The sequence below is a fragment of the Marmota marmota genome, unplaced genomic scaffold, assembly GCF_001458135.2.
Source record: "Marmota marmota marmota unplaced genomic scaffold, marMar, whole genome shotgun sequence".
NCBI classification, from domain to species: Eukaryota; Metazoa; Chordata; class Mammalia; order Rodentia; family Sciuridae; genus Marmota; species Marmota marmota.
The window spans coordinates 8458170-8470621 of record NW_026000229.1 but is presented as its reverse complement, the minus strand read 5'-3'; the positions used below and the strand labels follow the sequence as shown (position 1 = coordinate 8470621).

At 43.3% G+C, this 12452-nt stretch overlaps 2 protein-coding genes across 8 annotated transcripts in view; one reads left to right on the top strand and one right to left on the bottom strand.

The window, feature by feature from the left end:
* Window positions 1-70, bottom strand: part of Stoml1 (stomatin like 1) — a 9455-nt gene extending 9385 nt beyond the window's left edge. The window contains exon 1 of the mRNA XM_015480445.2: window positions 8-70. The gene's annotated coding sequence lies outside the window, so the exon portion shown is untranslated. The remainder of the gene's footprint in view (window positions 1-7) is intronic.
* Window positions 71-2417: 2347 nt separating this feature from the next.
* Pml (PML nuclear body scaffold) overlaps window positions 2418-12452 on the top strand; it is a 40679-nt gene continuing 30644 nt past the window's right edge. For 3 of the 7 annotated variants that reach the window (XM_015480444.2, XM_048793173.1, XM_048793174.1), the window contains exons 1-2: window positions 2420-2675; window positions 4394-4863. In XM_015480444.2, the coding sequence (XP_015335930.1) occupies window positions 2547-2675; window positions 4394-4863 (599 nt within the window). In that variant the 5' untranslated portion in view covers window positions 2420-2546. Of the gene's footprint in view, window positions 2676-4393; window positions 4864-12452 lie in introns of all 7 variants that reach the window. The other 4 variants (XM_015480441.2, XM_015480440.2, XM_015480443.2 and 1 more) reach the window with 2 other exon arrangements.

Below are 12452 nucleotides of genomic sequence, written 5' to 3'. Positions count from 1 at the left end.
GCCGCCGCTTCCGGCTTCCCCGGCGTAGCCACGGGCGGCGGCTGGGCACAGGAGCAGGAGGCCGACCCGGATCCGCGCCCGCTGTAGCATGGCGACCCCCTGCGCTGGGAGGTCCGAACTGCGGCCGCAGGCGTCGGGGCGTGGCCTGATTTCTTGGCAGCCCGCGGGGTCATTGCCACCTCCTCCCAGATCTTACCTGAACTTAGAAATGGAGGAGGGAAGTTGGGTTTCATAAGAGGACATTCAGGAGCCAAATCTCCAGAACAAAGGAAATGCTGTTTTCAGCCTTCTCAACACTCTCTGTCCAAACTCACGCAGGGAGCGAGGTCTTAATAGACTTAGGGTTTCTCTAGAACATACATCACAAAATAATTGCTCTCTGTCCCCACAGCTCAGCAAGCAGGGCCTGTCCCAGAACAGATCTCAGTACATATTGTTGAATGATGGTGTAGCCAGGTCACTATGGACAGAGTGGAGCGGGAAGGGCTGAACTTTGGCACCAAAAGAACAATTTCATGTGCAGACTCAGGGTGCAGAGTAGAAGGAAAGGATGGACTAAAGCTAACGGATCAGAGTCACCAGAGCATCACAGCACAACCCTTGATCCAGGCACCAAAGGAACTTGCCTCTCCATGTCTGTAGTTAACCCAAATGTAAATAGCAAATTTATTCTGAAAAGTGTTAACTTCCAACAGGATGTTGGGGCAGGCTGGGAGCAGGTTACCTTCCAAAACTACAATGAAACTAATAAAGTTTTCCCAGTTCTGTCTCCTTGGGCTTCTCATCACTCTCCACAGCTCACTACCAAATCCCTTCTGCATATAGCTACCCACGATATTTGGCTTTTCCTAGTTTGGTGGCCTGATTCTAAAGGCCTAGGGGACACTGACCAGGTGTGGAGGATATGGCATTCTCCTGAAGGCTCTCACGGTTCCTGGATGTTGGATCTCCCTCCAGCTCTGGACCCTACACATACACTTCAGATTCTACTATTTACAAGAGCAATGCCTCGACACAATCTCTTCTAGTCTATTCCATGTTGGAACTGAGCACAGGATGTGCATGCAGGGGCCAGTGCAGTGGTTGGGATGGTTTGAAGTTTGAAGCCAGACATTGGCTCAGTGAAGCTGCCTGGAGTTGCACCCTTCTACCTTTACTGGCTAGGATCTGGCCTGCTTTTCATCAGCCAAGAGTTAACCTACTGTCTCCTTAACCTCTTCATACCTGCTCCATACACACTTTCTTCCTTTCTCCCACCATCTCAGATGCACAAGTCTCCCCAACTGCCAAACAAGACATCATCCTGATCCCATAGCCTCTGAAAAACCAGCCTCTACCTCAGAGCAAAGCCTGTCCAAGGAAGGGACATGACCTTTGTCCTTGGAAAGATGCACAGAGCACTCCTAGGCACATTCNACCCCTCCTAAGTACTAACCAATCACCCTCCAACTTGTTCCCGGCCAGTGAATGTGCTAATCATGTTTTAGAGTTGTTGTTTGATTTCCCGCGGTGTGTGATGATTTGCTAAGAGATGCTATGAGTGTATGTGGGGGTCCCTGCCTTCTCCAAAAGAATGTATAAAACTGCTGCAAACCCTGGGCACGGAGGCCTCTCAGCGACACCAGTTGCTGTGTGCACGCTGAGGACCAAGCTAGCTCGCAATAAACACCTCTTTGCTGCTTACATCGATCTTGGGTCTCTGGTGGTCTTTTGGGGGTCCCGAATTCGAGCATAACACCCCTCTCCTAGGATGGTCCAACTAGGTTGTCAGAGAGACTGTCCCAACACACACTGCTGATAGTGAGATTCCTGGGTTCCAAACCCTTCACAAACTTCCTATCACTTACAAAACTGGTCCAGTCTCTTTAGTACACTCCTCATGAGTTCCCTCTTAAATCTGAAAGTGGCCCAAACTACCTCGCCAACAGGCTCTCCTGTTTCAAACCTCCATACCTTTTGCCCAGCTGTTGTTTAGTGTTCCCCACCCCTCTGCAGCCCCGCCCCGCCCCGCCCAGTCCCTTCATCCCTGTTGAATTCCCGCTGCTTGCTCAAATCCCAAATGCATAATCTCCTTTCCAGCCAGTCCCCATACTACGCGACAGTCTCCTTTTGGGGGCTGGTTCTTCTACTAGATCTGGGGTTCTTTGAAGCAAGGGCCGTGTGTGGTTCATCTCGGGATCCCAGGACTCCAGGTACCAGCTAGGGTGGGCACAAAGCTAGGTCAAAGGTGAGATGTATGAATGACTCAAAGCCTCTCTGGCGGAATGCTCAGCCTCGCTTTCTCTATCAGAGCTCAGCCACGCCTCCCCTGCTGGCCTCCCAGCTCCGCTCCAGTCTTCAAAATCCACAGCCCGCCTCTCGGCGCCTAGGCCCGCCCCAGCCCTGTCTCACTTCCTCTCCGGAGGCGGGCCCTCCGCCGGTACCTCCCCTTTGGAGACAGTTCAGGAGACCGCCTTCTGACTGACGCCACGAGTTGGGTTTCTTCTCCCGCCCTCCAAGATCCAAACGGAGGATCCAAACGGAGAATCGAAACTGCGCTGGGCTGTATGCAGCAGGAACCTGCAGCCGCTGGATCTCCTGGCCTCCAGCAGGACCCTGTCCTGCCTCATACGCCCACCATGCCTCCCCCGGAGTCCCCCTCCGGAGGCCACCAGCCCAGCCACAGCCCAGCAGAGGTATTAATGGGTTTGGGGATGAAGGGTTTTAGGCTTTGTTGGTTTGCTGTGGTGGGAGAGTTGCGAAGAGTAATGAAGATCGAGGCCAGGTATCTTAAAGAGTGACACTAAGAGCGAAGGCCAGACATCAGGATCCTGACCCTCTTGGCTGGGGTAGCCAAAGGGCCTGATAGAGTAGGAAGGGGAACCAAGATGAGCTGGGGGGACCGATTTGGACTGTGGTTCTCCACTGAACAGTTTGGTCAGTGGCAGCTGACTGGCCTTTCCACTTACCCTGGAGCCTTGCCTTTTCCCAGATGATGGACCTCAGGTTAGGGAGAATGCAGGTAGTAGCCCTATTGCACTGACCTGGAGCTAGAGGCATGCCCCAGGCTCGGCAAAACCACAACACCCAAGTTTCCAGATCAGAAGTGAAGAACTGTAACCCAGAAGGGAGAGGTTACCGTGGCCAAGGCCTAGCTCCAGCTCCTGTGGTTTCTTCTTAAGGAAGTCTCCCAGTCCTTCTCTCAGAACACCCTTCCTGGCCACCTCTGACCCACAAGCGGGTTTGTTAAGTCCTTCTCCTGCAAGTTTTGCCTTAGCCTTCTCCTGGGGACCCTCACCTTCACCCTCAAAGGAACTACTTGGCACCTTGTTCTATGTTTTTCCGGGCCCTTTTGCTCCCCTTCATGAGAGCACAAATAACATCATATTGCTGTAACTTTTATTACTAACATTTTAAAACTAAGAATAACATTACTTAACAATACTGGTTAAAATTTATGAGTACTTCTCATGTGCCAAGTACTGTATTGAGAGCACTTTTGTGGGACTTGTGTGTGTGTGTGTGTGTGTGTGTGTGTGGTGAAATACACATACCATAAAAGTTACCATATTAACCATTTCTAACTGTATAATTCTGTGACATTAAGTTCATTAATAATGTTGTGTAACCATCACCACCATCTATTTCCAGAACTTTTTCATCACCCTATAAACCTGTACCATTTAAGCAATAGCTCCTTTGTTCGCTGATAACTTCTAATTTACTTTTTGTCTCTATGAACTCGACTATTCTGGATATTTTATGTAAGTGGAATCTCAGTATTTCTCCTTTTGTGTCTGGCTTATTTCACTTAGCATAATGCCTTCAAGGTTCAGGTATCAGAATTTCATTCCTTTTTAAGGCTGACTAATATTCCATTATTGTATGTGTAGACCACATTTAGTTTATTCATTCATCTGTTGATGAACACTTGGGTTGTTTCCTCTTGGATATTGTGACTAATGCTGCTATGTACATTAGTGTACAAATATCTGTTTGAATCTTTGTTTTTAGGTCTTTTTCAAGTATATATCTAGGAGTGGAATTGCTGGGTCATATGATAGTTCTAAGATTAACTTTTTGAGCCTCCTCACAAACTGTGTTAATGAGATTGGTGTTTAGTATATTCACGGTCTCAACTGAGTTCATTGAAGGCAAGGATGTATCCTATGCATTTTTATATCCCTGGGCCTAATACTCTGTCTGATGGGAAAGTAGATTGTATGGTGAGATTAAGAAGGCATGAGTAAGTGGGGGAATTGGGGGCCTGATAGGCCAGGATTTTGCATCATTAAATGACTGCCTGGAATGGAATGTGAGCTCTCACTCTTGACTTCCAATTGAATTGGCTGGTGGCCAATGGGTGGGGACTCCTGGGACTTCTGGCCTCACCTCCCTTTCTTTGGTTCTCCAGCAATCCATGGAAGAGGAGTTCCAGTTCCTGCACTGCCAGGGATGCCAGGCACCAGCCAAGTGCCCCAAGCTGCTGCCTTGCTTGCATACGCTGTGCTCAGGATGCCTGGAGGCTCCGGGCCTGCAGTGCCCCATCTGCCAGGCGCCCCGACCCCAGGGCGACGATGACTCCCCGCCTTTGGATAACGTATTCTTCGAGAGCTTACAGCGGCGCCTGTCCGTGTACCGGCAGATCCTGGATGCGCAGGCGGCTTGCACCCGCTGCAGAGAACCGGCTGACTTCTGGTGCTTCGAGTGTGAGCAGCTCCTCTGCTCCAAATGCTTTGAGGCGCACCAGTGGTTCCTCAAGCATGAGGCGCGTCCCCTGGCCGAGCTCCGCAGCCAGTCAGCTCGTGAGTTCCTGGATGGCACACGCAAGTCCAATAACATCTTCTGCTCCAACCCCAACCACCGCACCCCTGCGCTGACTAGGTAAGTGTACAGCCCTGGGTGGATGGCCCCACGGGTAGGGGCTGGGGAGAGCAAAGATGAAAAAAGTCACACAGAGGCAGACAAGGAGCTTTTAGGTCTTCCCAGCTTAAAATGTGGTCCAAGGACCCGCAGCCTCTGTGGCAATGACCTCAGTTTGTGCTATAAGTCCCCACGTGGATGAATAGTGTAAATTTTAGAAGTGCCACTGCTGGGCGAAGAAGCGTGAACATTTTACGTTTTGATATATATTACCAAACTGCCCTTTAGAAAATCTTACAGTGGACTTTTTCCTAAGTGCCAACAGGGAATCTCAGTAAGGCGCAATTCTAGGATCAGACACAAGTATTTGTTTCTATCTGAAAAGTCTAAATCGTAAGGCTAGGCGGTGCTCTCTGGGAATGTATATATGAAAAGAAAACCAAACAAAATCCCCCAAATCCACTTATAATTATTATCATTAAACAGCAGATGTTCATTTCATTTTTAAATAGGTAATACATTTATATGGTTCACAAATAATTTACACAGTCTCCATTCTATTCCTATCTGCCTAATTTCCACCTCTTCTGCCTCCCTCTGATTGTAAGTAGTCCTTGTTACTAGTTTTGAATGTTTCTTTGCAGTTTCTTTGTGAACATATGTATAGATAGGATAGTCTTATAAGGTCTTGTTTCCCTCCCATTTAGCCAATAAGGTAGCATACAAAACTGAACTTTTGACTATTCAAATAGATTGATATATAAGGCTCTTCCTATACTACTTTATAGTTCTTGGAGATCCATGTGGAAAGGGAAGTTATTCCTTGTTCATTCTGACATATTGAAAACGACTGTACTTTCCTGATAAACTGCCTTACAAGCTGAATTTATGGCAGAGCCCTCCCTGTTCCTCTTTCCTCAACAGCCTATAGTAATAATTTGCATTTCTTTGCTGATTGTTAAGGTCCAGTGGCTGTTTTAGCTACTGGGTTTTTCTGTGAGTTTCCTCAGGTACCTCCCTTTAGTTCTTAAGTAAACAACCTTGTGAGTTGTTTATTTAGATCCTTTGCCTGTCCTTGGAGGAATTATTCCCTTTATTTGTGTAAGAAGTTATTATAATGCAAATATGTTTTCTCAGCATTGACCTTTGTCATTTCACTTAGCACGTGGCATAGTGTTTCACATAGGTCTTTAGTATTATGTAGTCGAATCTGTCCATTTCTTTCTTCATGATATAGTGGCTTTTATGCATCCCTGGAAAGACCCATACCAATGTTAAAAATGTTCTCCTATATTCTATTTCAATAATTTCATATTTTAGGTGCTGGGGGGTGTACCTCAGTGCCCCAACACCCCCCACACAAAAAATAAATAAATAATAATTTCATGGCTTTGTTTTTATAATTTAATTTATATGGAATTTGTTTCTGTGCATGGTATAAGAATTATTGCTTTGTTTTTCTCTCCAAATGGATTTTTTTTTAAATCAGGGATTGAACCCAGGCATGCCTAACCCCAGTCCTTTTTATATTTTATTTTGAGACAGGGTCTTGCTAAGTTGCTTAGGGTCTTGCTGAGTTACTGAGACCAACTGAACTTGCGATCCTCCTGCCTCAGTCTCCTGAGCCACTGGGATTACAGGCCTGTAGTAGCCTAGCTCCAAATGGAAAAACAGTTCTCTCCACTGCATTTATCAGATACTCACTGTGCCCTGATCTGAAATGCCCTTTATTTATTTTATTTTTTATTTTATTTAATTTTTTTTTTTTTTTTTTTAATGTGGTGCTGGGGATCGAACCCAGTGCCTCACGCATGCTGGGCAAGTGCTCTACCACTGAGCCACAACCCCATCCCCTGAAATGCCCTTTTAAATCTTTTTTTTTTTTTTTAGTTGTAGTTGGACACAATGCCTTTGTTTTATTTATTCATTTTTATGTGGTGCTGAGGATTGAACCCAGGGCCTTGCAACACACTAGGCGAGCCCTCTACTGCTGAGCCACAACCCCAGCCCCCTTTTAAATCTTATACTAAATGCTTATGTAGTCATGAGTGTGTTTGTAAATCTCTGTCCTATGCCAATGATCTGACTGTCTCTGTTCTTTTTTTCTTTTTGCTTTTTCCCATTCTTCGAAACTTATTTTCCTTTTACAGTTTATACAGTTTCAAAACTTACATGTTCATTGGGATTTTGATTGAAATTGCATTAAATCTGGGGATAATTGGCCTAATCCCTGATTATTTCTTTTGGATTTTATAGTTTTATTAACATAGGTCTTGAATTTATAATTTGTAATACTCAATAATGAGATCTTTTTACATTATAATTTATAACTGATTATGATTAGTCCTCACTAATCTTAATTTATGTAAATTAATATCATATTAAGCCATCTATCAAGTTCTCTTATTATCTCTGTTAAGTTTTTCAGTTGATTTGTTTGGATTTTCTAGGTTCACAAATCTGAAAATCGTAGGGCTTTTCATTTTCTGGATACTTGTACATGTTGCCACTTTTTATAGCTTTGTTTCATTGTCCAGAACCACCAGAACAATATTGCATAATAGTGATTAGAAAAGGCAACTTGATCTTGTTCCTATCTTTAAAGAGAAAGTTTCTAATATTTTCTTGTTAAGTATGATGTTTATTGTTGACTTCCTTAGGTAATTTCTTAAAATCACATTAAGAAATTTATTTTTTTGTACTTGGTTTACCAAGAATTTTGTTGTTACTATTCTTTTGTTTTTGTTACTGTTGTTCTGCAGGCTGGGGATCAAACCCAGGGCCTGGCACTCCCTAGGCAAATGTTCTGTCACTGAGACAGGTTCTAAGCCCCGATATTGTTTCATTTTTACCACAGGAATAGATGTCCTTTAGGACTCTGTAAGGGTATCCTTTCACTTTTTACTATGAAAATTAATTTAATATGTGTTTCTTTATGTTGCCCATTGTTTAATTACCAGAAGGAAAAACCCTACTTGGTCATGATGGCTATTATTTTAATTCACAGCTAGTTTCCATTTAATAATATTTGTTTAGGCTATTTTCTATATCCATAAATGTAATACATTTTGTGTGTGTGTGGTACTGGGAATGGAACCTAAGACCTTGCATTTGTTAGGCAAATACTCTACCAATGAACCACATCCCCAGACCTTCTTAAATTTTTATCTCGAGAGAGGGTCTCTTTTAGTTGCCCAGGCTGGCCTACTAACAATCCTCCTGCCTCGGCCCACCATGTAGCTGGAATTACAAGCATGCACATCTGTGTCTAGCTATAAAGTTAATCAATTTTGTATAAAATATGTGTGATTTGTCAGGTTTTCTTATACATTTTATACTAATTTTTTATTGAATTTGTAAGCTTTCATTTTTTTGAATATGATAATAGGTTCTCGGTAGTTCAAGGGAAGTTGGTCACAGGACCGCTCCCCACCTCAAACACACTTCCTGCATGTACTCTAAATCACCTCTAGGTCACTTATAATACCTAGTACAGTGTGAGTGCTATTTAAATAGTTGTTATGCTGTATTATTTAGGGAATAATAAGAAAAAAAAAGTCTGTATATATATATGTTCAGTACAGATGCAATTTTTAAGAATACTTTTATCTGTGGTTGGTTGAATCCACAGATATAAAACCTGTGGACACAGAGGGCTGACTGAATGTGTGTACATGAGATATATATATGTAAGTTTTTTTATGTATGTGATACTGGGATTGAATCCAAGAGTGCTTTACCACTGAGCTACATCCCCAGCCCTATTTATTTATTTTAATTTTAAGACAGGGTCTAGCTAAATTGCTGAGGCTGGTCTTGAACTTGCCATCTTCCTGCCTGAGCCTCCCGAGTTGCTGGGATTGCAGGCATGTGCAACTACACTTGGCTTACAAGTAGTTTCTATATATACACTCGCATATATTTGTACATATACATGTATAGGTACACACATTAGAACCTATTTTGTCTGTCGCTATGAAGAATAAAATATGATTTTTGTTCCAGCCAAAATAAAACCTTTTGCATACTTTTCTTTTTCCATCTTTCCCTTCCCACTTTCATACTTGGTTGAAATAATGTGAACTTGTAGTTCCAGATTATTGCCTTTTCTATTCTAAACATCCATTTTAACAATTACTAAGCTTCATAATCACATTACAATTGTTCATAACCTTAGACATTAATTGGTTTCATTGCTCACAAAAATTTTTTTCTGTAGGTTGTCTTTCCTTCTTTCTTTTTTTGTCTTTCCCTTTCTTGAAATATTTAATGTGATTGAATTTCCTTTTGGCTGGAATACCTCAACAACAAGTAATTTAGTTATTTTATTTTTATTTTTGAGACCTTCAGTGTCTTAATTTGCATGTCCTTATTTTGCTGTCACACATAAAGGAACTTTTAGCTTGCTGTCAAATTCTGAGGTTGCAATCACAATTCTTTCATAAATTTCCAGCCTCTAGTGTTTCAGATGAGTAATTCTAATTATTTTTCCTCTGTGAGTAATCTGTTTTTCATTTACTAAGGATCCTTATATAATTTTTTTCTCTTGGAAATCCTTGATAAGTTGTATTGAGTATAGATCTTTCTCTTTTTCCAGGAATCCTCCATAACCATTGTTGATCTGAACACTCAAGTCTTCAGCTCAGTAAATTTGTCTTCTACAGTTTTATATATTGATTCCCTACTTATTTTTATTTTTACTACTATTGCTATATGGATGTTGGAACGCCAAATACATCCTGTATATTATCTTCCTTTTTTTTTTTTTTCCTATAAATTCTGTCACTTTGCCTTTTTCCTCACAGATTCTTAGAGGGCTCCTTGAACTGATTTTCTAATCCATCAACTCCTATACACTTCTTTCAATGTTTTATTACCTGGATTGAGTTGTTTTGATTCCCTAGTACTCATGCTTTTTTTTTTTTTAATTGCCAGAAGAGCTTAATGTTCTCAGTATGCTTTTCCCTAACAGCCTTTTCTTATTGTCTCAATGTAATATGTTCTTACATCTCTGAAAAAAAAAAAAAAAAAGTTGGCATGTTTAGAAGTTTTGTTTCCTGTCTCCTCCGTTTTTCATTGGGGGTGGAGAGACTTGCTCAATCAGGTCTTCCATTTTGACTGCTGGTTTCCACATAGGTCCTGTGGTTCTGGGTCATGACCATGTACTAAAGATTGTTCAGTATTGGCAGCCGATGTGAGCTGGCAGCAGTTGCGTAAGGCACAGTTTACTGTCCCTGCCCCTGCAGTGAGGACAGGTCTGCCCCCAGAACCCCAGATGGACTCAGCTTGTAAGTAATCTACCTTCACTAGAGGAGTAGGAGGTGTATTTGTCCCCAGTTTAAGGGAGGAAAAGTCTTTCCTCTACCCATTTTAGGTTCTCCTGCTAGGGCCCTCTAAATTAGATCACCAAAAGACAGATAATCAAGAAAAAGCCAAGTTTATTAGCTTGTACATTGTTCTTATACATGGGAGTCTCCAGGAATAAGAGTTGGTTAGAATTTCGGCTTATATAGCATCTTAACAAATGAAAAACGAAGTTGTAAAGAAGTGATAAGATGAAAGAAAAGGGCTGGGCTCGGTGGTACATGCCTTTAATCGTGGCAGCTTCAGAGGTTGAGGCAGGAGGATCACAGGTTCAAAGCCAGCCTTAGCAATTTAGCAAGGTCTTAAAGCAACTCAGCAAGATCCTTCTCTAAATAAAATATAAAAAAGGGCTGGGGATGTGGTTCAGTGGTTAAGCACCCCTGGGTTCAATCCCTGGTACCAACAAAAAGAAACAAAAGAAAAGGTTTCCAAGGTAGCAGACTTCAGGAAGGTAAATATATGGGGAAACTAAAGGAGTATGGGCTGTGTGTGTGGCCCATCTTGGTGCCAACTTTCTGTCTTCTTCATGACCATAAACCTTCCCTAAGAGAGGAGATTTACAGCAGTCCTCATGTCTCAGAAGTTTCTGCTTTGTTCAAAAAGGAAGCTCTGAGAAGGCTGCTTTCTGTGTCTGTTGATTCTCATTTGCCTGCAGTTCAAAATCATCCTGTGCTAAAGTGGCATGTTTTGACTCACTACACCAGACAAGGCTGGTCCAGCCAGCAAGAGGGCAGGATTCTTGTCCCTTGACCATGGAGGATGGTTATAAAAAAACCTGACCATGTTATTTACACTCACAGCTCACTGTTTACTATTTACCAGTAGTTATAGGGAAAACTCATGATTTCTTTGCAAATTCTCAGTTCCATGAATAACCCCAACTACCTTCTGATCTCAAGTCAGTAATAAACCACCCCATCATTTGCTACTGAGCTGACTTGGAGCTCATATTGGGGAGCAGCCCAAGAGGTGGCTTTAAACCCAGGACTGGTGGCAGGTATATGGACACCATCTGGCTACTGGCATTGATCAACATGCTTGTGGAGTCTATTCTCTTAGCACATGTTCGTGTCACACCTATCTTGTAGCATGTTCTCTGCTTCGCGCTGGGATATAAATCTGAATAGCTAGAGTGGACCCCAGCCCTCTGTGAGGTTACCATGTGGTAGAAGAACCAAATCATCAATGAATAATCAAGACCACAGAGTGGTAAGAGGAAGCCTGTGTCACTTGCTCTCTGTTGTGCCTGTGTTTTCATAGAGGGATTATGTGGCAGTAACCCCTGTTCAGCACACACTGACATCCACGTGTGCTCAGGTGACTATTAGAACACAGAGGAAAAAGGTAAGTGGGCACAACAGCCAGTGATCGCAGAAAGACACGTGCCCAGCCTGGATTGGCAGGGGGAGGCTGCTTCCAGGATGGTATCACACTAAGCAGGCTGTGTAAGGAAAGATAGGCCACAGAGAGGAGGGGCTGTGTGCGCAAAGCAGGGGCACTGGTCAGAATGCATCTGAAACTGTGATAATGGGGTTTACGTGAGGACAGGGACAGAAAGGGTGAGCTGGGATCGGATGGGGCTTGGAAGGAGTTAGGACTCTAACCTGCAATTTCCAGAACATTGGATGTGCTCAGCTTACCCCTTTCTCATGCACATGTTCTTGTCTTACCAGTGGGTATCTGGTAGATTACTGCATGCTCCCACTGAGGGGGTTGAGGAGGAAGTACATGGTTAGATCTTCTCCCTGCACTCAGCTACTTTGACTCGAGGGGGCAACTTTAGGAGCAGAGAGACCAGTATTTATTTATTTGATTGCATACATATTTCACCCCATTCCACGAAGACTTTGATGAGATTTACTACCATATGTTGAATATATTCAGAAACTGAAGCTGAAGAGTCTGGACAGGAAAAAAGGAGCCTCATTAGGAGGCTGAGGCCATGCTTAAGGTAGGAGTGAGGCCTGTAATATGGCAGAGATGGAAGGGTGGAGGGAAGGTCAGGGTCTCACATTGCCAGGGCCTGCAGGACCCTGAAGAGCCCTGGGAAGTACTGGCTGGGAGTGAGGGGGCTTTCACCCAATAGTGGTCTGTGCCGAGGACTGCAGGTAGGGCCTAGGTCCCTCTATGTCTGATTATTAGAACCTAAAACTTGGTCAATTGAGGTGGGGGAATTAATCCAGGGGCATCGAAGCCAAGGGCTTGAATTGTATTTCAGTGGAGAAAACAAAAGATCTGTTAATTGA